The sequence below is a fragment of the Symsagittifera roscoffensis genome, chromosome 6, assembly GCF_963678635.1.
Source record: "Symsagittifera roscoffensis chromosome 6, txSymRosc1.1, whole genome shotgun sequence".
NCBI lineage: Eukaryota > Metazoa > Xenacoelomorpha > Acoela > Convolutidae > Symsagittifera > Symsagittifera roscoffensis.
In genome coordinates, this window is record NC_087067.1 from 10,085,961 (window position 1) to 10,111,202 (window position 25,242).

At 36.4% G+C, this 25,242-nt stretch overlaps 1 protein-coding gene across 5 annotated transcripts; it reads right to left on the reverse strand.

The window, feature by feature from the left end:
* Window positions 1–1,837: 1,837 nt before the first annotated feature.
* LOC134847989 (homeobox protein 5-like) lies at window positions 1,838–5,092 on the reverse strand. 5 transcript variants are annotated; one of them, XM_063865311.1, is made up of 3 exons: window positions 5,025–5,092; window positions 3,159–3,911; window positions 1,838–2,869 (listed from the first exon to the last, which is right to left on the reverse strand). In XM_063865311.1, the coding sequence occupies exons 2-3, from the start codon at window positions 3,715–3,717 to the stop codon at window positions 2,010–2,012; spliced, it is 1,419 nt and encodes a 472-aa protein (XP_063721381.1). In that variant the 5' UTR covers window positions 3,718–3,911; window positions 5,025–5,092; the 3' UTR covers window positions 1,838–2,009. The 5 variants fall into 5 exon arrangements, with proteins under 5 accessions (XP_063721381.1, XP_063721383.1, XP_063721386.1 ...); XM_063865313.1 differs by having other exon boundaries at window positions 3,159–3,829; window positions 5,025–5,070; XM_063865316.1 differs by having other exon boundaries at window positions 3,159–3,724; window positions 5,025–5,062.
* Between the last annotated feature and the right edge of the window lie 20,150 nt (window positions 5,093–25,242).

Genomic DNA, 25,242 nt, shown 5'->3' on the forward strand with positions numbered 1-25,242 from the left:
TTCTCTTAAGTCGCGCCGTGAGCCTTTTCTTAAGTCGCGCCGTCAGTCTTCTCTTAAGTCGCGCCGTGAGCCTTTTCTTAAGTCGCGCCGCTAAAGCCTTTGGTTAATTCACGCCGTCAGTCTGTCTTAAGTCGCGCCGTCAGTATTTCCTTAAGTCGCGCCATCTGTCTTTTCTTAAATCGCACCGCTAAAGTGTTTTGTTAAGTCACGCCGTCAGTCTTTTCCTAATTCGCGCCGTCAGTTTTTTTTCTTAAATCACGCCATCGGTCTTTTTGTTCGTATCGCGCAGCTGAAACTTTTTCAAAAGAAGGGCGGTCAGTTTTTTAAATTTTTCAAGTCACGCCGACAGTCTTCCTTGCGTCGCGCCGCAAAAAAAACATCGCCGACAGTCTTTATGTAAGTCGCGCCATTAGTTTTATCTTAAGTCCCGTCTTCAGTCTTTTCGTAAGTCGCGCCGCTGAAGTCATTTTGTAAAGTCGCGCAGCTAAAGTATTTTTTCCAAGCGCGCCGTCGATTTTTTTGTCAGTCGCATCGTGAGTCTTTTCGTAAGCCGCGCCGTCAGGTTTTTTTTTCTAAAATCGCGCCGTCAGTCTTTTTCTTTCAAGTCGCGCCGTCAGTCTTTTTTTTCAAGTCGCACCGTCAATCTTTTCTTAAGTCGCGCGGTCAGTCTTTTGGTAAAATTCCCGTCAGTCTTCTCGTAAGTCTTTTCGTAATGTAATAGGACGCGCTTATCACAGCGAGTGTCCGTGCAACTGCTAAGTTGCAAGTAAACTATTCCAAATTTCATACACCTTAAAGTAGTCACAATACTTCAAAGAAAGTAGCTCTGATTTGTAAAATTTTAAAAGTTAGATTTTGTTACGATTGAATAAGTGCCAACTGGTTTCGGGAGATTCAAAGTTTCTCTGATTGTCCCGTGTTTCACCCTTTTCCTATTTAATATCGCTAATAGTAGTGGGCAAGATTATGGATTTCCTCAGCTTCGTCATATTATCTTGACAATTGTATACAACGAGTTTCTACCAAATGACAAATCGTAAATGAATGATGTCAGTACACAGATATCATAAATTCACAAATAAATTCAGGTTTTAAGCTTGACTTTTCGTTAAAACTACTTCCGACTCCCTGAAGTAAGTTAGGTGCCGCCGTGAGTCGTTTATTAAGCCCCGCTGCTGAAGTCTTTCTGAAATACTGACGCCGCGACTTTTTTTAAAAAAGACTGACGGCGCGACTAAGAAAATGCTGACGGTGCGTCTTACGAAAAGATCAACGTCGCGACATTAGAAAATACTTAAGCGTCGTGACTTACGAAAAGACTGTCAGCGCGGCTTAAGAAAAGACTGACGCTTGCCGCTATTGTCTTAGGAAAAATTGCCAGAATTAACGTTCCACGTTCTTGCCTCAAAATTGCAGATTAGTTTGGGGCTGAACAATCCTCGCGACGTTTTAATGGTCTGTCTGGTTAAAAAACGGATATTGTAAGTTACTATAAATACACCTGCTTTTAAAATTCTAGGCTTTTTTTACTCTGCGCCAAATTTGCGTGTCAAAAGAACGATTTCTCACTTCTAAAAGAGTTCTGAACAATTTGATGCATTTCAAGTAATGAGTAATGCAAGATAAAAGAGCAATTTTAAATGGTGACGATCTACCTCTTTGTATTTTGTTCTGCAAGGACCTTAAATACTGCAGTTTGCGATATCGAATATAATTGTTACAGACTACGGACAAAAAGTGTTTCCGAACCCTTGAAGATAAATTATCTTCATGCGATCAACAGGAAATCTTTTCTCAGAATGAAGTTTCTGGCTCGCCAATGTTTCATATACGTGAATTCAAACTTTCAACCTTTCCAATTTACTAGAGTTATAAATATATCAACTCAATTCAATAAGTCACTGAGAATACTAATTTAGCGCATTTACAAAATTTACTTTATAAATTTGTCATTAGTCACAATTCAATTCAAGTTTTTTTTGCAGTTATTCAAATCGATAATTCGATATTTATTCTGGGCTCGATGTTGCCTCAATGTCAAACTGGAAAGTACCTCCCATATTTCCTTGCTCGGGTATACTTCCCAAAAATCCACTACCCGAAGGCATCGAAGCTGCCAAAGGTGAATGCATCATTACTGCTGCCGACTGCTGACCCGAAACACCTTGCCACGACCCGTGATTCAAACTACCTGCACCACCCCCGCTCAATCCGAGTTGTTGTTCTACGTGCTGCCCCCCAACTCCATTCATTTGTGTTCCGATCAGGTTTAGGTTTCCAGGGTTCAGATCCAGTCCTAAATTAGCAGCACTGGCAATTATCTGCGAAGCATTATTGAAAGCCATCTGATTTTGTTGAGCTTGCTGCTGATGTTGTTGATTTTGTTGATGTTGTTCATAAGACTGGGCATATATATTTTGGTTGCTGGTCTGAGGTATTTGCAAAGCGAAGTTCATAGGAGACAAAGGAGTCATAGGAGGCGCCAGGGATCCCAGATGTCCGGTCAGAACCCCTTGCACCTGATGCGATGATCCGTTCTGGGAAACTGCAGCAGTCGCGTAGGTTGGTGATCCAGTGAAAGAGCTTGGAAAGAAAACATGTTCTTGACTGGTCGTCCCCGTATTGAAACCCCCATTTGGAGATCGAGGACTGTTATTGTTGTTATTATTATTGTTGATGTTGTTGTTGTTGTTGTTGTTGTTCATTTGCATCTGGTTCATCAGCAGCGCTTGTGTTATGGCCGCTGGATTGACGTTTAAAAAGTTGCTGGATGCCTGCATAAGTCTCGCAGCCAGTAAGATCTGGTTCAATTCGTGATGGCTGTACTGGCTCAGCAAATTTTGGTTTGTGTTGTAGGGTCTTTCCGGTGCTGAAAAAGATCATTTTGATGACGGAATTTATTGTTTGTACCCACTTCAAAATTCCACCCAAATTTTGAAGTGTCTCCGATCCTTCAACATATAAATTCTATCTAGCAAAGCTATACACATTGCTTAGTTTTCAAGTTAAAAAAGCAAAAGTTGATGCAAAACTATCTAAATAATATCTTCCTTTATTTTACAGGAATTAACTAATTAACTACAGCTTGAACTTTAGTTCTCCAATTTTATGTTCCGGGGGATTGAGTACATGATAAATAAAATGGCGGTCTAATTTACTCGAGTTTGGAGCCTGTGTTCCTGATATGGGCACGGGAATAGGCGCTGGGTTTGATGGGTCGTAACCCAACCCGAACTCTCCATCGGGACACGATGTCAGTCGGCTTCTCTTTGGCGTCAACATCGGCTGCATTACAAATCCCGCCTTCTTAAACCCAGCGTCGTTCGGAGGGGAATCCGTCGTACTAGGTTTTCGGATCGCTGGTCCGAGTTTGGAATCCATTCCGTTTATCTTCACCCGAGAACCAGATTCTTCTAGAACTTTCTTAGCAATTTCCGGAGCTTGAAATGTTACGAAAGCGTATCCTTTCTCCTGCTCGGGTTTTTTGATAATTTTAATCTCCGATATTTCTCCATGTTCGGTGAATTTCTTTCTGAGATCTTCTTCGGTCACGCTACTATGCAACCCGCCAATGAAAACTCGGTTATGAATGATAGTTCCATAATTGTAGCGATCGGCAAGACCCGAGACTCCCGAGGTTGTCGGTAGGCGCGGTCTTCGGTACCTCGGACCCAGCGGGGACTCCAGTCTCTCGTCTTCTACCGCTGAGGTTGCCATTAAAATTCTCAAAACGATTTCAGCAAATAAGCAAGGTTAAAATTAAAGAAATTGTTCAAAAGTCTTTACGTAATCTCGATAGTAATTTCTCGGCAAAATGAACCATGATGTCCTTTTAAGGTCAAAAATTGATTGGCTACCGGTCTATGCCAATGGTTTTTTGTTCGCTAATTTTTGCGCGTGTCAAGTTTACACTAAACCAGTTCAACTATTGAAACATGCGTAAATTTATCGAAATATGCAAAAAGGTCGGACAGACAGAAATAATTAAAAAGAGCAAGGTGCCAATTTTGAGGAATTTTTGTATGCAAATTTGAGTTTTTAGCTGACCTTGAGTAATTTTTTCTGTCTGAAAAATTAACTCTTGAATGCAAAAGTTTTCTGAAATAGGTAATTTGCTCTTTTGAATTGCAAACGACTTGTTAACTAAGCGGTCTTGACAAAATATTTTTAAACCAGCTGAGAGATATTCTTATTCTAACCCACACCGAAGTTTCATGGATAAAAATTGGTTATACTGGATTTTTGTTGACTAAAATGTTGTCTATATAATCGATTATCATGGCAAACTTAGGCAACGTAATGTACTTTTAATCCATTTTAATCACTTATTTTTGAAAAAAAAAAATCCATTAAAATCCATTATAATCGATTATAATCCGTTTTTATTTTCAACATAATGGATTATTTTTTTTATATGAAATCATGAAAATTGATTAGTTTTTGTAAAAAAATGACTCTAATTTTTGCAACTTTCTGCAAAACTCGAACGAACTCGTTCATCCAGGGGCGGCCAATATGTAGTAATTTTGAAGAGTCCAATATGTAAAAATTTTCCTAAAAGTGTACTCCCCCCTTACCCCACGACGTATAACCCCCCCCCCCCCCCTCACGTATCCCCATCCCCACATACCCTCCGCCACCACGACGTACCCCCCTACGACGTATCATCCCCAAGTAACCCCCCCCCCCCCACGACGTACCCCCCCCCCACGACGTACCCCTCCCCCACGACGTACCCCCCCCCCCCACCCCCAATTGATTATAATCGAATATATGGGGATTTTATTGTTTACAAAATATTATCAGTATAATCCATTTTCAGTCGATTATATGCGATTATTTTTGATATTTTATAGAAACTGACAATGAAAATCTAATATAATCGATCATTATCCTTGAAACTTTAGTGCGGGAAGCTCAAATTTAAAAAGATATTATCACCTGTGACCGTAAAATTAAGGCATTTGAAAATTGCTAATTTGGCCATTTTGGGATAATAATTGGCCAAATTACTAGACATTAACCTGTTTATTAGGCCGCGGTTCTCCGACTATATTGCGTACTTATAAGATGCGTAAGAAGCGAATTAATGCGTTCCAAATTGAATTTAATCGTATTATCAATTTAATCCTATTATCGCAGGACAGAAATTTAATCCTTTTATCACAATACGAGACGCCAACACACCCTTAGTATTTTACATAGCGTACAAAATTTTGAGCATCCAAAAGGCACTTCTGTGAAGGAAACCAACTCCTCTTGAAGGGTTTCTTATTGATATTGCAGACAAGTTCGATAACACAAAATAGAATCGGAGTGCTGGCTTGTGGCTTTGAGCCCGTTTGGCGCATGTTATAAAAATAAATGTTATATAAATAAAAATAAATAAATTTTTTGGTAAATTTTCTGGGCTGTGTAATGTTGCCTCACCCTCATGCAACGAGCACGGATCATGGTGAGCCTCGAACATCCGACCCTTCGACTGAGAGAAGTAGACGTAAAAACTTCACCTCCGCTTCCCTGTTCATTGAAAACTCGATGGCGTTCAAAATCTGCTTGCATTAGTTGTTTGGGGGAAAGAAAACTATTTCAGAGGCACAAAAACTGGAGGGATTGTCAGATTGGAAACCTTTTGCAGGAATTTTCTGAAAAAAATGTTGGGAGCTAAAAACAGTATATCAAAATGCATTCTGATCCAATGGAAAAGTTTTCAAAAAATAAGAGAAAAAAACTGCTCCTATCAGGGCAAAGCACTAAGTTTTTCAACTGCCCTTAAAAGATTTGTGGTAATTTTCTCTTCAACGTTTTAAATTTCTTTCACACGCAATGTCAAGTACACAGTGATATATTTCTCATTTATGACAAGTGTTCTGAATTCAGTTTGGAATGATATAAATCACCGCACACGGTACGCAATCATCGGAAACTGTTTGTTAGGCACGCATTATTAATCCAAAAATATAGGAAGTCAAGATTCTTATTTTGCGTTTTAGAATAGCCTTCTAATTCAGTTTTTACCTAAAAAATTATCAATAATCAGTTAAACTGATTTAATTGACAAAAAAATCCGACACTACTGATCCTTCTACCCTTGGATTTACTTCTAAGCCTCGTTCTTAACTATGAGTTGGAATCATTTTCAATCTTTCAAGCCAAAACTTACGATATCTGGAATAGTGTTTCAGAAAAAAAACGTAATTTACTATTTTAAGCGACAGGAAAAGAAATGAAAAAATCATGGTTATCTGCATATAAAATTAAGTTAAAAACATCAGCAAATAATTACTATAAAGATATAAGGATCCAATATCAATTATGTCTTACTGACACAATTGAAGTTGTTACCCTCCCAACAACACCAAAATATAAACAAGGATAGCCGGTTGCTGCTGAAGTAGCACAGAGTGTTCCAACCGTATTCCAAAAAGAATACGTAGGTTCTTTTTCAAATAAGGGTCGTTATTTGGGCGTGGTGGGATAAACAGGTATGACAAAAGCATAGAATCTAGGCAAATACGAGAATCACAGTGAAATAGGCAAATTGGACATTAAATTTCTAAAAAAACAGCAAGAACAAAAATATTTGAAAAATTAAACGATAACTTCACAACTTTTCTTTTCAAGGTTTTTTGCTGATAATTTTTTGAATTTCTAAAACTTCTACTCCCAAGAATGGGCTGGAAAAAAATTCATGGCCTATCCATCTACAAAAAGTTTGCTCGCTTGCTTTAATTGCTCGAAATTGAACTAAAACTGAAACGTTTTAAACTAGTTCTTTTCTAAAAACTTGAGCAATTTTTTGAAAATGTTTTGCTGTCGTTCGAAGCAAAAATCAAGACTGAAAGAGCTTGAATTTGACAAACTACTCGAACCATTCCGATGATGATTTGCGGTACCTGATTTTGCGCGGAAAACAGCAAAAAAAAACACATCCGAATACAAAGTTCCTCCACATTTTTTAATCAGTCAGGACAGCAAACACATCAAATCTCAATTTACTCAAACTTGTTATAACTGATTTCCACTGTATGTAAAACAAACCTTTTTGTAAATGATCAATCTAAAAATTTTTAATTCAGCATATTCTCGGGGAAAAGGATTCTTCTGCTGTGAATTGCAAAAACCCGATTACAAAGTCCCTCCCATTTCAAATAGTCAGAACAAAAAAAAATTAAATTGAAACGGGGCCTCAAACTATTCGACTGTCTTTTAAAACTTCCTATGCAAATTCTGTATCAAGAAAAATGATCTTATTAAAAAAAACGCTGTTTCGTTATGCGTTGATTTTCTACCATTGTCCTCGAAATCTGGAACAACAGTTTTTTTTTGTTATCTTTGTAGTTAAATAAAAAGTAAATCACTATTTAACTCGATTGTAATGTTAAAAATGAATCGCGATTGCAATGTTTCAGTTTGAAATCAACTGGACATTTCTATTATTTCAACGGCAAGTCTTGAGGAATAGAATGATCAACTTTTTATAATCTAATAGAACACTGCTAGTATATCAGGGCAAAACGCTGCCTATTCTGCTGCCCTTTATTTGATCTCTATCAGTTTTTTTTGGAAAAAAAATATTGACGAATTAAATTTTGAATTGTCAATATCAAATTTTGACTATTTTTGTGGTTCTTATGAATCAATAAAAGACATAAAATGACTAATTAACTTGCTTGATTTCCCTTTTCAATATTTTTGCGGTAAAATAACTTTTGTTATTTTTTCACCATCATAGATTAGTTTTTTAGTATTAACAGAGCCGTTTACCTAATATCAGTGTGCACTTAGGATAGTGGGTAGCTCACTCGGTTGGGAGATCGTAAGCTCCAGGTTCGATTTTCATTCAAAGACATATTTTTTGGAAAGGTTTTGAAAAAAAAACACCCCAAGCATTTCTATTCCTCGTTTTTCTGAGTTTTTCTGAATCTTAACTAAATTTTCCTGAAGAAAGTGGGGCAATTTTTTGCCCCTTATGATTTCAGAGCGTCCAGCAATTTATAGCTTCACAAAACAGCAGAAACTCAGAAAAGCACGGCAAAAAATTTTCACTTGGCTTGGCGAGGTTTTTCGAAAGAAAAAGTATTTTAAAATTTGTTTCGATTTCCGCAAAAGCACCAAATTGATTTTCTGAGATCTGGCTAAACCATATTAAGACCCTATTCTACCCAAACTTTTTGCATTGCGAAAAACTTTTGCACTGTAGCCAAGAGATCATATCGATGAAGAAAGCTGTTTTTCCAATATCCATGAACATTACCGTCACAGTAACTCTGAGCTATGAATGCTAGAACGACATTTGAAATCGATATTTAAACTGTATAAGAATATGTCATGAAATACTAATAGCTCTGAAGCAGTGGTATGAGAAAATCACCCAGTTTAAGACTGGCGTAAACAACCAGTCTTTTTTGTTGATTGTTAAAGCCTGCTCGATTTTTATTCGACGAAGTGTCGGGCACCATTTTTAAATTAAAATATAGGTTTGACATTTTTAGTGATACATGATGCAAAAGTATTTTCAAGATTTTTTGTTGAGCACAGAGTTGATTTTGTGACCCAAATATTTATCAGTTTTTTTGGCACTTGAACATTCCACCAAATAAATAGCCAGTAACAAATTTAAGTTTTCAAAAATGCCCAAAGCAGAAACTTTTTTAAATTTAATTACTTTTTTTTCTAGCAATTCGCACTCAAAAATAGTTAGGTTAATGTATAGTCATTTCAGAAAACGTAAAATTTCATAAAACGTAAAATTCGATGACTTTTTAACTTCTTTGTCACACAATTCCCATAATGCAAAAATGGTTTGACGAGTATTTTTTCTGATGTAATTTTTTTGAAAATTTATGGCTTGTTTTTTTTTTAAAAAGGTCACCCCTATTGATCTAAAATAGTTGCTAAATCACCATTAGTTTTCATGCTATTGCAATTTTCCTAATTTTTCTTTTAGTTTTTTCCGTCCACGTTTAAAATGTTCTGCTTTCATAGTTATTTTAACTACTATTATGGCTGATTGCTTGATACTCCGAGGTAATTTATGAAAAACAAAACTATTTGCACTTCGTACAAAATGTAATTCCTTATGACAAGGCTAGAGTATTTTTTCGAAACAGAATGTAACTAGTAAAATTTACCCCCCCCCCCCCCCCCCCCTATAAAGACAGAATTGAACAGTTCAGCATATACGAAATTTTTTCCATTGAAGCAATTTTTTTGCACTGTAGCCATGAGATCAAATCGATGACGATGACAATATCCCCCCTAAGTCCTTTCACTGACCGTGTTGACAAAAATGCTGTTCTTCCATGAACATTACCGTCACAGTAACTCTGAGCTATGAATGCTAGAACGACATTTGAAATCAATATTTGAACTGCATGAACAGAATATGTTGTATGAGAAAATCACCCAATTTCTAAGATTGGCAAAAACAACCAGTCTTTTTGGCTGATTCTTAGATTCAACCAGTCTTTTTGGCTGATTCAAAAGTCTGGTTGATTTTTGATTGGACGAATGTTGGGTACCAATTTTAAATTAAAAAATGGGTTTCACCTTTTTTCAGTTATACATGATAGAAATTTTTTTATTTGAGTACAGAATTGATTTTGTGACAAAAATATTCATCAATTTGCTTGGCCTTGAACCTTCCACCAAAAAAATAGCTAGTGACAAATTTAAATTTTCAAAAATGCTCAAAGCAGAATTTTTTAAATTTTAATTCCTTTTTTTTAGCAATTCGTACTCAAAAATAGTTAGGTTAAGGTAAAGTCATTTCAGAAAATCATCTTTTCGTAGAACGTAAGAATTGATGATTTTTCTTTGTCACACAACTCCCATAGAGCAAAAATTGTTTGACGAGCATTTTTTGTGAAGTAATTTTTTTGAAAGTTTTTGGCTTGTTTTTTATTTAAGGAGGTCAACCCCTATTATTCTGTAATAGTTGCTGAATCACCATTAATTTGCCATAGGAGGGAATAGTTAACAAGATCCAAATTTACCAACCCGCACTCAGTAAAAAGAGAAACTAGTCGATTATATTAATTATAATCGTACTTTCACCAAAATTATAATTAATTATGAGCGCAAATTTTGGATGTTAAAACGATTTATAATACATTATAATGATAATAGTTTTGGTGAAATTTTGGTGACAGTAGTATAATTTTAAAATTTTTCCGAAAATCTCTTATAACCTCTTATAATCTATTATAATAGATTCTAATCCCTTTTTCTATCAAAATATTATCTGACAAAAATAATCAACCATAATGGCTTATAATTCAGCTATTCTGCATGAAAACACAGTTAAAATCAAATATAATATAAGTTTAAGCTATTAGATATCTCAAAATAGTATCATAGATGGACCCTTTGGGTCGGCAGGGGCTCGAATCCCTGAGGGGAGAGGGGGCGTCCGCTGGTAGTATAAGTACAAAATTATAGTATTTTTACTTCGGTAACCAACTGAAAAGCACACAAAACAAAACAAAAATAAAACGAAATGAAGCGATGATGTTTGTTGAATAATAATGGATTATAAGCTATATGGATTATATAATGGATTATATGAAAAAATTTGAGAAAAAAAAACTTTCAAAAAATATTAGATTATAATCGATTATTATGATATTTATTGCTTCGAAAAATAGATACATTATAATCCATTTTTAATCGATTATGGTATATTAATTTCTCTTTTTATTGAGTGCGGGTAGACTCTGCTAGTATATTTTTTCACTCTTAACTACGTGTCTTTTTTTGGGTATATGAGTTTTCGTGGTAAAAACATGCCCGAACTCATTTTTGTTTCCCAAAATTATGCGGCTGGATTAATTCACATTTAGGCCACACCTATTTGTACAGTATGTTTGGCTGAACAAAGCCTGAATAGCCAGAGTTTGCAGTTTTGTTCCTGCTGAAAACACAGTTAAATTTGAAACAACTTAACCTAATTTGTTTAAACTCAATTAGTTAAATTCAACAAATATTGCATAAGTAAATCACTCAGAACCGAAATTTTCGAATATACAAATCAAGTTCAAAGTTGACCTTTATTTTCGAAAAAAGAATAAATAATAAAAATAAGGTTGCAGAAAGATCAGTCTGTTATGGATTAAGAAAGAGTGCTGAATGATTGCAGTATGGTTTTTAAGCTAAAAAAATCCATTAGCTTTTGTATAGGCGGTAGTAACTTATTATAGCCTTAATCATCTTAAGTTTTTAAAATTATAGCCTGAATCTCTTAAACCCAAACACGTGTTTAGATCTACTCAAAGTGCAGCACAAATTGTATTTTTCGAATTATTGACTATTCGATTCTTTAAGAGGTAACACCAGTTATGTAAATCTTCGTGTAAGTTATTTTTCAGTCTAGCGAACTTTCGAACAAGTCCATGTTGTACCTTCCTTGTTGGCGCCACTTGCAAATAAACATCACATTCCAAATCAGAAGAGCTAGTCCCAGACCAGAAGCTGCACCTGTAAATAAAATAAGCGACTCCGAGTCTACAACTGTCAAATAATAAATAGAAATCAAGCCCGCGATCAGAAAACCCATCGAGCATAAAAGCACCAAAGCCGAAAAGTAGCACCAAATGCGGGACGCCCAACTTTGGGAAAAGACGCACGGAACCCATGTGCATTTGCAGGCTACTTTATAAACAACAACGGTGATTTTATGGCGAGATGGATTGCGTTCGTGACTGGAAATGAGGTCTATTGATTGATGCGGGAAGTTGCCCGAGTCATGATAGGGTATTGGCTCCGAGGTTTCAACTCGCATGACATTTTCACAGCGGATCGCATTGTCAGTCGGTCCATTCGGAAACGAATCGGACGAGCCGACTTCAGACGAAGTTGAGTTAGGAGATGATGTCGATTTCGCAGTCGTCGGGTCAGATGCTTCGATGGATTCCGAGTGGAGAAGCCGAATGCTCTCGGGTGCAGTGTGATAAGAGGGATGGTGGAGCTCGGATGACAGAGAACTGTAGCTATTCATCGATTTGTAAAGACACGTAACATCTGCGTGATCTCGAAAGGACATCGCGAACGAAATTCGGACAATTATACGTCTGCGATTTAACTTTATCGAAAAAGACCTCGACTGAATAAATTACTATCATGGATTTTAAGCTCCGAATAATTGATTATTGTGACCCATAATATTCAAAATTTGAACCGATTAACTCTACTTATCCATGTTCTTCATAAATGTTTGCGTCACGAATTTGAATCAATTCCTGAGTATGTCAACCTGTTTTGTAAGATCTTGTTTATTCAATACGAACATTACAATTTGTAAATATCATAAGTAGAATTAGTTCATCACCGTATGGCTAGCTGTATTACCTTTTGACAATTTTCGTCTCAGATTTTGTTGAAAAAACCAAGGTTGATTTTTAACCTTGCTTTTCGAAGTCGGCATGAAGTTAAAACAATAGGTTTATTAACCAAATTTAGTTTGATTGTATTCATATAATTTTCGTTTCAAGGTTGAAGTCTTTTCGTCGAGGGCACTTAATAAACCAAACCATTGCTAAATCAATCAAATTAAGGAAAAGCTGCGTAAAAGGCTCCAGGTTTTGTCAATTTTTTATTTAAAATATATGTCTTTTTTTTCAGGAACTTTCAAAACTCCAGTGACTTTAACTGGAAATTGAAATTTATATATTACAATTTTATATCGTGGTTCGCCTTTGAAAGTCTACCCAGGGCTTTTTTCCTTTTCCCACCACCTCACATAAGCATCAATTTCATAGTGTAACGAGTGGTTTTACAAGGCTCAGTATGAAGATTAATCCGTGTACCAAATTTTATAACAATCCTGTTAAAAAATTAGGATAAAACTCGTTGTTGATTAAGATTGGATAACTTAAACTAAGACTAGTTTAAGAATGTGATTGATTAAGATTCCTACAAGTTAGTTGTAGGCTTTTATCTAAGACTAAATAAAAGACTGTGGTATCTATCTAAAGTAAAAGATGTTAAAAAGGTTGAATTAGTTTCAGATGATTTGTTGCATATCAAACATGATAGTGAACAAATTCCAAATCTACCAAAAGCCGTTGCGCTTTTGGCAGGTGTTTTAAATTAGTATGGTAAAGGTCACCGCTAAGTATAGCTCAGAGGTTAAACGGTCAACATGAAATAACACATTTTACATTCCCCGCGAAAATTTTTCTATAACCTATTACTTTCGCCATACAAAAGAAATGTTTTGGCGCTGGGGTGAATGAGCGGGTAGGCTGGTCAGGGAAGACCCCACAGAAGGGCCCTATGGGCAAGAATATAGCACTATAAAAAGCACCGTGAACCAAAATAGCATCTTCCATAATAGCGAAAATTTATCTATAACCCATTACTTTCGCCACACAAAAGAAATGTTTTGGCGCTGGGGTGAATGAGCGGGTAGGCTGGTCAGGGAAGACTCCACAGAAGGGCCCGATTGACAAGAAAGTAGCACTAGAATGGATAGGTCGAATATTTATCCAATGGTGACACCCAATGGGTGAGAGAAGGATTTAGCAGAAGTGAAAGCAAAGTTATAAGGCGCAATTCAAAATTTATAGTGGTACCAGAAATAATCCAATTTTAGCGTATTATGCCAGCACTAGGAGTTTGTTTTAGCTCTAAATGCGTTATAGTGTTACGCAGGGTTCGACAGTAAACAAAATACTAGGATACTAAAGAGTTTTTTTTTGAGTGGAGTTTCTGAAAATTTCTGAGAGTTTTAATAGCAAAGTGACTAGTCTTCAATACTTCTAATTTGCGTCCCGATTTGCAGCTCTGTTAATCGTTCATCTCCTTGACTCCTCAAGCGCCATTGGCCGTCCTAAGAGTTCTATCGCCGAAATGATAGAGGGAGTGTTCAGCCAGTCCGGATCGAGTACAATTGGTGAAGATGTTGATAAGGAAGTTTCGGAGGGTAGGCCCGATGGGTTGAATTGGGTGGTGCAGACCTCAGGACTGAATTTGACCTTCTTGCGTGGAGTATTTTGATTAGCTGTTACAGAGGACTTTGTATCACTCGGATACTCGAAGCTTTCTTCCAGCAAATAAACTGTTGTGGGATGCTATGATGAGGGTGGTGTCAAGGTTGTCAAGTCCACAATGTCAACTTGATGGCTCTCCACTTCGACAGAGGTTGCTTCTATCATTGGGTAGGCTGGGGGAGTATTTGCTGAACTAAATGTTGGCTCGTCTGAATTTTCGTCTGTTAAGTCGACTACGCTGGTAAACACTCTCTCACCCAGCATCTTTGGGGGCTGTCTAGTTCGCATGGGTCTAGTGTTCTGTCGTGTATAGATCTCAGGCAGTTTCTTCGAGGGCGGTGATTTCACCGGAGATGACGCTTTCCTCTTGGCTGTACCGGACAGTTTCGGTTTTTTATTGATAAGGTCAGGGTCTAATTGCTGATTTTCCGCCTCTGCCATGGCAACCGGCTCGACACTCTTCTCGGTCGGTTCCCCTCCAGGATTCTCCGGAGGAAACGGCGTTTCTTGGTTCACTTTCTCGGCCTCCTCATTAGTGTCCAGGAAAACCAGCTGCGGGGTCACCTGTGGGTCCCTATCATTGTCGCCTGAATCCAGGTCGATCAGCGGAATCTTATCCATCTCTACTTTCTGTTCGGCCTGTTCCGGTAATTCTGCCTTAGGGTCTGTTTGGTCGAAAATTGAATGTTCCTTTGGTTTTGCAGATTCAAGTGACGTTTTGGTCTTAATTTCTTTTAACGAAATTAGATCGCTAGCGTTGTCGTCTGAAATGTCTTCATTTGGGTAATTCGTCGCTCCAAGTTCAATTTCGCAAATTTTACGGTGGTCGGGTTTGCCCCACGGGCTTAATTCTTGGTCGCTTTCGGGGCCTATTGGAAATCTTAGTCATTTCCTCTGTTCTTCTTCCTTTCTAAGAAAAGCCTCTCTGGAGCTATTCATGGCCGCGTTCCGCCTCGCTATATCAAGCTCTTCAAATTTTGACTGAAGGTTCCTTTTCTTTTGCGTCGCTCTTGAACTTTTAAACCCGACATTTCTTTGCAGTTTCGCAGTCTTCCTCAGTCCCTTTGTTGCGTAGAATTTAACTAATTGGTCTCTTTTTCTCGGGCTGGGTTTCTTCTGAGTGGATTGTCTTTTGATAGCTAAATTAGATTTACGTATTACTTTACCGTTTTTTAAGGTAACTGTGTGGTCTGAATTACAATTTCATCCTTGTGTACTCTATAAAATGGTTCACTCTTCGATCTTTCTTGAACTTTTTGATAAATAGTTGTCTTACCCGGCGGGTTGTTCAGTGTTGAGTCCTTTATGCCCAAGGCATCTCGTTTTTCTGCCCGTGAGAGCACTTTTACTGGGGAGCCAGCACTGGTTGGAACGTATCTCACTGCATTGGAGATATCATCAGAGGATGAGGAGTTCTCGTCTAAGTCTCCGTCTTCTATATCGTCAGGGGAGTCCAAGTCGTGTCTTCGTTCTCGGCTCATGAGTTTTCTGCCCTTATCTATGCATAACAAACTTTTGTTCCAATCAAGGTTATTTGAAGAGGGTGACTTGACTAGATTATGCCAGATGGTGTTTGAGGATCTACCAAAGTGTGCTTCAAAGGGAGAAAAGTTAAGCGACTGTTGAGTTACCGTTCTTAGGCATTTTATTTTTTTCAGAAGTGCAGATTCTAGCGATGGTTTTGGGCGTTCTTGTGCATTAACCAAGAGCCTTTCCTTAATGGTTCTGATTAAGAGCTCAACAAATCCAGTGGCTCTATGGTCACCCACTGGGCTAAAAATCACCTTTATGTTATGTTCATGGCAAAATTCTCTGACTTCCTTGGAGATAAAGCCAGATCCCTGATCTGTTCTGATGGTTCTAGGTATCCCATGTAGAGCTATGTATTTACTAAGAAAGTTTATGATGGATTTTGCCGATATGCTGGATGTTATTTGAGCAGATGGGAATTTTGAAAATCTATCCACATATACCAATATGTATTTTTTTGTTCCCCATACTAGAGGTAACGGACCGGCGAAATCTAATTCCATTTCTTGGTTTGGTTCTTCGACCGTTGGGAGTTTCCCTAGGGTATTATGGTTTGAAAGAGGTTTCAAGTTTTTACCTGCTTTAACGCACTCAATACAGTTTTCGCCGTGGACTTGGACTTCGCGATAAAATTTCGGCCACCAGATGTATTGAGTTGCCAGACTTTTCATTGCGAACTGGCCTGGGTGAGCCTCATGTAACCGGTGGAGCATTGTCGATCTTAGGCATGCTGGGATAACTAGTCGATTGTCCAGATAAAGACATCCTCCGCTGACGTGTAGGTTATTTAAGTACGATTTATAGTAATTTCCCAATTGTAAAATATCTTGTTTGCGGTCTTCCTCAATTGCTTTAATTATCTTTTTCAGTACTAGATCTTGTTTTGATAATAGGGACATGAATTTTGAATCAAATATTTCTGGCCAAGAGAAAGGGAATATGTTAACTGTTTTCTTTTTAATAGGTGATCTTTTTACGGGGTTATCCGACGGGTTACTAATACTTGGTGTTAAAGTATCCATGTTTTCATTTGTAGAATGTTCTTTCTGTTGATTAGGTTCTAATTGTTCAGCCATATTTTTCAGGATGTTAAAATTTGTAAAAAAAAAGAGTCGTTTATTTTGCAGGATGAATCACAATCTTCCGTACGCGAGTGAGAATTTTGGCACACTGAAATGTTAGAGTAGTTAGCTATAGCATGGAAAGTTTCAGCGGCGTTAGCAATTCGTTTCTCACGTTCTATTTCTTGGCAGGTCATATGATCTGTCGACTGGCCAATCAGATTGCAGTAAGTGACGTCATGTGCTAAGAAATGTTGAGAGAATTTGTTTCTTATTTGCGACCACGAATTTCTCGGCATCAGATGATCGAAACCTAGGAGTGTACTAATCTGATTTACCGATGCGATAACAAATTTTTCGTCATCAAGAGAAACTGGTACGGGTTCACCCGATGGGTGTCGGGATATATAATCAACGAATCCCATATCTTTACCCGGTAAATGTTCGACAGTAAAGTCGAATGGTAGTAATTTGTCCGCCCAACGGGTGAGACGTGATTGAGGCGCTTTAGTATATTTGTCATCTTTCAGTGCTCCTATTAAGGCTTTGTGGTCTGTTAAAATTGAGAATTGTTTGCCCAATAGATAGTTTTTAAAATGGTTTAATGCCCACACTAGTCCCAGCAATTCGAGTTCATTGGTGCTGTATTTTAATTCGGCTATGTTCAAAAATCTGCTTGCGAACGCTACAGTTTTCCAATTCCCCTGATGGTCTTTTTCGATGGACGCGCCCAATCCTAAATGTGAGGCATCGCATTTCTTTCGTGTGTTCAGTTTTACATCGAATTGATGGTTCGTCACCGTGTTGCAAATTTCTTTCTTAATTTTTTCAAACGCTTCAGCGTGTATCGTGGACCACTTAAATGGTTTATTTTTCTGCATACGTTCTCTAAACGGTGCTGATAAGGACGCTAAATTTGGTATGAACTTGTTGAATTGGTTAATCGATCCCATTAGTGATCTAATATCTTTTATACAATTTGGTTCTTTCAGATTTCTGATTGCGTCAGATTTGTGTATTAATGGTGTCGTCCCTTTTGCGTCGATTTTAAATAATTGGTCTCTTATCCGACAATGTGAACAGAGAAAATTCGACAATGTGAACAGAGAAAATTTGCAGGTGGGAGGGATAATGAAAAAGAGCTCTACCATTGCAAATTAGCCATGGAAATTTGTAAAAAAAAAGTGGCAGCCATCAGTGAATTAGCACTAAGCAATTACTCAAATAGCTTATTTCAGTACTATAAAAGCACTGATTCAGAGCTGAAAAAATTTAAGCTATGAATTTGAGCTCAATCAGCGATGAATTTTTCGCGATGAAGTTGCGATGAATCAGCGAATAACAAAACTTCCCCCTCTCCGCTTACCGCAGCCGTCTTAACCCAAGCAACCCCTCCTCCTAGCCCCCCCCCCCCTCCGTTTACAGCCCTAGTAGTCAATGAGGAGGGGTGGGGTGGTTACCGTTTTAGCCCCCCCCCCCCCCCCCGCCCCCTTTCGGTTCAAACTCCTCGCACTCAACGCTCCCACCCCCTATAGCAAACAGGTGGGAAGTGGCTGAGGATTGGCACAAAAACCATGAGGGCATAAAAGAATATCATGACCGAGGGGATGTGGACTGTGTGTGGCGTATGTGAAATGTTGTCCTCCATGTTTATCCCCCTGCAAAACTCATGCCGAATTAAATCAGTAAGTCCGAAGTGAATCCGAATAATTCGAAAATATAACAAGACTGCTCGTATCAGGGCGAAGCCCTGAATATTCCGACTGCCTTTTAAGGTTTATGGAGCAGCAGTAAAAACATAAAAAAATTAAATGAAACAAAATAAAATGAATTTTTTTTTAAAGTTTGAATTTTTTAATGAAAATCATCCCCCACACGCCATATTAAGTACAAAAGAATAGATTTCGCTCCTTGTAACAAATCAATTATGGCAAACAAGCTTCGTTCAATCAATTTATAAGACGGATTAAATCTCGCTTACGCGTTAATAGCAAGAATTATATCGCGCGTTAATTGTCCCAAATTGGTCAGAATGGACAAAATGGCAATCTTTAAACCCTCTTAACTTTACCAAAAATGATCACAGGTGAAATATCTTTTCAAATTTAAGCTCAAGACAACAACACTTTTTGAATGATATAAAAAATTTTGTCAAAAATGGCTAGTTAAAAAGTCGAGTTTTGTCTGAAGAAAAAAAACCCACTCCGAGTACAAATATTCCGTTACTTTCGTATCGAAAGTCGGAACAAAATCGGGTACTCTGATAAAATAAAATGTCCTGATAAAACAATATGTTGTGATGAACTAAATTGTTCTGATCGGTGATTGGAAGAAAAAACAAACGATGATTTTATGCATTTAATTTAATTAGCACTGAATCGAAGCGATTTAGCAATGATTTAGCGCTGAACTAGCACTGATTTTTTGGCAATTTTTAGCAAATTTCTATAGCTAATTTAGCGCCAGTTTTTTCTTTGCTTTACAGCGCTAAATCATTGCTATTTTATTTTACGTTTATCGTTAAAATTGCTCATTCATCAGTCAATCAAATAAGGCGGAATCATCTGTGAAAATGTTTCTAAAAAAGGGGTCAACTGTTTTTGATCGATGATTATTAGTGCAAACTCAACCCAGGTAGATATCTGCTGGGTTGACCAAAAGTCGCTATCATAGAAATTTTATCTGAGAATCTTTCAATTTCTTGCAGAATAGGATTCTTCTGATTGTTACAAAAAATGGTTTCCTCTTAAAACTTTTTTAAAAATATTCCTCACATGATTTACCTTTTTTCATCCAACATTTTGAAACTTTTTCCCAAAATCTGAAAAATTATAAAATTTTTTAAAAAATGACTCTCGCAGAGTAAAGTAACGGAAATTTTGTGGACGCAAACATAATTCTGTGACACATGAATAACCGAACGGATTTACCGGAAATATAACCGATAGTAGTGCTTTCTGCACGCTATTTATGTTCTGCAATTATTAACTACAGACTAAATGAAAGTTTTTGTCAATTTATATTTAGACCCCACATACAACACTTCTCAAACTATATGATATGATTCATAAAAAGTGATGTTTAATTAACTTTAAAGTATTTTTGTGATTGGAAGAAAAAACAAATGATGATTTTGATTTTGTACATTTCATTTAGTTAGCACTGGATCGGAACAAAAGTTGTCTTTCACCAGACTTATCATGTTGTAATTTATTTCGCGAAATTCGGAACCAAAGTTTTTCTCGAAATTGGGTCATTTTTAATTATTTTAGTTAATCGAAAATTGAACTAATTGAGTTTTTTATTAACCAAGAATTACGCTAAGGTTACCAAGTTAATTGATTAAACATTCAAACCAAAAAGCGTTTTGATCAGTTCAGCAATGTTTTAGGAAGTTAAAATCTCAATAAAATGGTGTGTAACAGAATAAGTTTCCGAAAAATAGCCAGAGAGTCATTTAGAGATTTTACCATTCTAAAACACTGTTGAACTGAGTAAGACGCTTTTTTTATATAGTTTCCTCGTCAATTAATTTGGTAGTCTTAGTTTAATTTTTGATTAACTAAAAGAGTTCAAAATGACCCAATTTTTGAGGAAAATTTTGATTTCGAAATCGCAAAATGTTTTGAATTGTGATAATTCTGGTGAAATTTTTGGCAATTTTTAATCTCTTCAAATTATTAACCCAATTTGAGGGAAAAAACTTCAACCTTGTTGATTTTGTCCGGATAAATTGAATTAGCACTCTTTTGCAAAAACCAGTGCAAATGAATTTAAAATGATTTGTTAGACGAAAAATTAGATGTTTTTCCGCCGTGAGAATCCGTTCGAATACTTTATATTATCTGTACAAAATCGATTTAAATTAATTTCATCCTCAAGATGTCAGTGCGGCAAACTACGAGAAGCAGTTGATATGCGTGTATCCTAATTTTTTGCAATGCAAAGCCGCAAGTACAATTTTTAACACACTACAAGATAGCCTTACATGTGAGGCCGATTACGCATTTTGGCCCTGTGTTGCATTTTTTGGTCCCAATGGAACAAACTGACGGGACAAATTTTGAGCCAAGGTTTTTTCGTTTCCAGAGCACGTCAAAATTTGTATTCCAGAGAATTGAACTCCAGATACCACTCTGAGTAAAATTTCGATAATTAACTTCTGTTGAATTGTGAATTTTCTACGGTTTAAAGGTTTTGCCTTACCCCATTAATTAAAAAAGTGGATTGTGATTAAACTTTGCTGTTTTTATGAATGTTTTTAACCGTAATATAGTGGTTAATTATTTATGTGCAAAAATTCGGCTCATTTTTGGTCATTGATGAGCAAATTGCTCAGTTAGTTTTTTTTTAATTTTTTAAAAACCTTCAGAAACTAATTCTGCCGCTGAATCTCGAGACAGTACCAAATTTTAATTTAATTTTTCTCACCATGTCTATCGCCTTTGAAAAAAGTAGAAAAAAATACGCAAAGTTATAAAGTTTGAAATTTACCAGTTCAGCCAATTTGGGAGAAATAATGCGCATTGTGTTTTGTGATTGAACGCGTAAGTGGCTATTTTTTTAAACTCAAAACTTGTTAATTGCTCTAAATAATGCGTTAGTTTATGCTTAATACATCAATTTTTATTTTAAATAGCATGAGAAAAAACGTTTCTTAGGTATATTTTAAATCGAACTCTGCTTCGCCCAGATCTGAGCAGTCTTCCAATCCTTTGTTTTCAATTTTCGTGAATTTATGAGGGGTTGAAAATTACCCAAAGTTGAAAATTGAAAATTACCCAATTATGAGGGGTTGAAAGTTAGCCAACCAGGGATAATTGAAGTGCGAAAAATTGCACTTCCTTATAACATACGTAAGTAGTGAGTAAAATTGTTTCAAATTGAACTGAGGCAAGTCATTTAGTCTTTTTTATTAGGAAACGGGTGGCTAAAGCAAGCGAGTGCGTAGTTTAAATGAAGAAAAACGGCAAACAGTTCTTTATTGTTCGAGGATTTTTCAAATTACTCACCCGACAAGTTTGTATTTGGCCTTACAGGGCATTAGAAATCAAGGCTTCGCTAGAATGTGCGATTAGTCTTGTTCCGGTTTTGTTCCTGGTATGGTTTTTTCTAGGCATGTTTGAATGGTGTTCATTCGAACAACATTCAAAAAATATTGTCGTGAGCTCAAATTAAAAAAAAATCCACTTCTAAATTTTTTTAAATATGAAAATTTAAAAATAGCTAGGTTGGATACATTGCTTAAAAAAATTAAGAGCGATTTGTTTGGTTCGCTTAACGCGTAATCCGTAATCCAGTAATCCAGTTTAACACGGCTATTTAATCTGTTTCCAAATCATTCTAATTAGACTTGAGGCAAGCTAGAAGGCTTTTTAATGCGTTTCTTTTGTTCTTTTAATCGCGTCTGCTGTATTATATTCAGATACACATCAGGTATAAATCAAACTGATCTGAGCCTTCCGCACACCCTTTAAGGGTGGCTACAGCAGAACGAGTTAACTGATACGAGGAGTTCCACAGGACGCGCTACTGTCACCGATGCTCTTCCTTTTTTACCTCAATTCAGTAGCCAACGCTGCTCCCCAGAGGTTTTTAACTCAACCTTAGCCGATGATCTGACAGTTTGGGCCAGCGATCACTCAAAAGAGAAGCCCTCAGAAGAGTCCAATCTGCAATCTTCATATAAGACGACAACTGGACTTCCTAAGCCGCCACATCGGAATGCAATAGGTCCCCTGCCTCATGAAGATCCCTGGAAACGAAATTGCAGACAAACTAGCAGAGAAACCACAATCCTGAAAGACTTCAGAAAACCCACAGACCAATTACTTTCAAGAGTACAAAAGCCGTGATAAAAGATTTATGACCGATAACATTCCAAAGCACGCTAGAATCGGAGATGTCTACGGCAGTTGCTCAGCAAAACGCGACGAAGCCACCGTGACCATAATGCAAGACTCGGAAGGGGACAATAGAGCTGGCGAAGCGATGTCTTTTCTAGACTAAACTTCGGCTTCCACAGGCGAACAAACAAACAAACAAAAGCAACAACAAATTTAAAAAAGTCTTTGTTTTTCGAATTTTATCAATGCTTCAAGTTCTTATTGGGATGAAGTGTCGCTTAGATTTTAATGAGGGGTCAGAAATTTCAGATTTATGAGCAAACTTGTTGCCGATACGACCAGTCTTGGTACAAAATTATCTACAGTAATTATTCTTTCAAATCTCTTTTTTTTTAAAAACAATCCTATCTTATTCAGCTTAGTTTGGTTGTATGTTCCGACTTTCAAAGAAAGTGAGAAAATATGTATGGAGCAGTAACAGCTTCCAGAGACCAGTTATGGATAGTCAGAATATTAAGCGTTTTGTCCTGATGTACGAGCAGTTTTGTTTTAGGGTGTTTCCTATATTAATCTGTAATGCCGTACTAATCTACTAACAAACTCGACAAATAACTGGTCTTCAGTTTCCGCGGGAGGACTGGAGTGATAGTTCTTAATTTATACATATTCTAAAAGGAACTTTCATTTCGAAATTTCCATAAATCCAAAGAAAATGACGTATCCGCAACCTGATGAAGACAAAAACAATTAGACTAAAAGCCTTTGATGGTGTTTGCAATTTGAGGAAGCGGACAAAAAAATTTTCGTATGAAAAAATCTTTTCTTCGCTGAAAAATCACTTAAACTAAAGTCATTGGAGTTTTATGAAGGGAATTCTGAGAAAAACTGAATCACATTTTCGTCGTAAAGGCTAATATCACTTCCAAAAGTCACCAATGTCCTTTCACTTTTTATGATTGGGTAATTGCGCACCCGTATTTTTCTTACAAAGATATTTTTACAGAGGAACAATTTTTTCGTTCAACCCGTTATTATCTGTCTTCAAAAAATTGTTGGTTCAGTAGCCAAAACAATTGTCCGGAAAAAGCACCCCTAGCACAAAAAAAGAACAAAAAGTACCATTAACACATTTATTAGCGTTAGCAAAGTTAATAGTGAAGGTTTAATGGAAAAAAAGTGCTCTGGGACACAATAGAAATTTCACCTAATTTTTTAATTATAAAAACGAGAAAAAGCTGATCTTATCAGGACGAGAATCCAAAGGTTGCAACTGCTCTTTTGTTTTTATAAAGTTCTTTTAAATCCTCCAATATTCCAAACATTGGTTTTCAGTTTGTGGTGTATTAAGTGGTTTTTACGGGGTTATCTATGGAGACCAAATAATTTGTGATTAGCCTAATTAATCTTGCTAATTTTTATAGAGTCAATAAGTCTAAGTTTGATTCATTTCAGTATGAAATGATTTTCTCGTATAAAAAATACGCGTTAGAATAAAAGATTATATTGCGGACTAAAGGAATGTAAAAATTTTGAAACCCTATAGTTTAGTACAAAACCATCACAGTTGAAATGCACTTGAAGTAAGTGTTCAAGACAATAAGTTTTTGATCAATAAAATCATGCTGGTTAAAATATCCAAATAATTTGAAAAAATACACGCATATAAAATTGTCTGCCACTTTCTTTGAAAGTTGCAGCAGTAACTCAGTCTAAAAAGTAAGTGAAGAGACACGTTCAAGCGCTGTTGAAAAATTCAGTGCTTTTGCTCGATTTGAGTAGTCTTTTCCCGATTCTAATTTCTGCTTTGCTTTCTAATATAAGTTTATAAATCAACAAATAAGATAGTTTTGATCTAAGCTGGCTTCTGAAACACTTTAGAAAAAAATGTATTAACAATGATGCATAAAACCCCCAATATTTTTGTTAACTGGTACTTGTTTTTTTAATTGTTTTATTTATTTTTTTTTTCATTTTGATTTTCTACTTTGAATTTTTATCATTCTTAAGTTTCTAGATAAACCATTCCATTTCTCTGCACATATTCTAGCAATTTGAGAACTCTGATGAATAAATTCCATAAACCTGTCCAGTACTCTTTTTCATATCGATTGCTGGAAGTCATTTAAGTTTGGCATAATTTTTTAAACTTCCCTCATTTAAAGGATTGTTTTTTAGTAAACAGGTCGAAACTTTTCATCGATCAATTTTTTTAAAAATTAAATAGGCGGGAGGTATTTTGTTCTTCAAATTTCGGCAACGACATTTTTCAAAAGTTTTTTTTTGCAAAGCAAAATTCGCAGCCCAGTTGTTTAGCGATTCAAAATAGCAGCTTGTTTCTGTTATAATCTGCTGAATAATATTCCATAATAACTAAGATGGGGCAAAAGCAGATGGAGTAAGCATTTTTCTCCGTAAGTAACTAAGACGACAAAGGAAAATGTCGTCAAAGCAAAACTTGAAAATCAGTTTTTCTAAAACATTTTTTGTCGGTAATTCTGTGGCTTCTAACTTTCCGCTGCTTGATCAGCAATGGGTTATATTAATGGAAAAGCGATCTAAATGTAGGCCGTTTGCTTAAAAATCTAAGAGATTAAAAATGTTTTCTAAAACATTTTTGTTCAATTGGATTTATTGTGTCTTGTGTCTAGCATAAAAAATCTGACGGTTTCCTAGATTCGAAATAGGGAAAGCGCGAAGGCGGGAAACTTAAGATTTGACAAAGATTGTGAATTGTTCAGAGATGTTTCATAGCAGCAAAAAAAGGTAATGAAACCGCATTTTAGCCAGCGCGCTTTTTAGATTATATCAAAATTA

What these genes read in the sequence shown, in the direction of transcription:
- LOC134847989 (XM_063865311.1), bottom strand. Translation starts at nt 3,717, where the DNA reads ATGGCAACCTCAGCGGTAGAAGACGAGAGACTGGAGTCCCCGCTGGGT. An exon ending in AACACAGGCTCCAAACTCGA is followed by an intron (nt 2,870 to 3,158) that starts GTAAATTAGACC and finishes GATCTTTTTCAG; the next exon opens with CACCGGAAAGACCCTACAAC.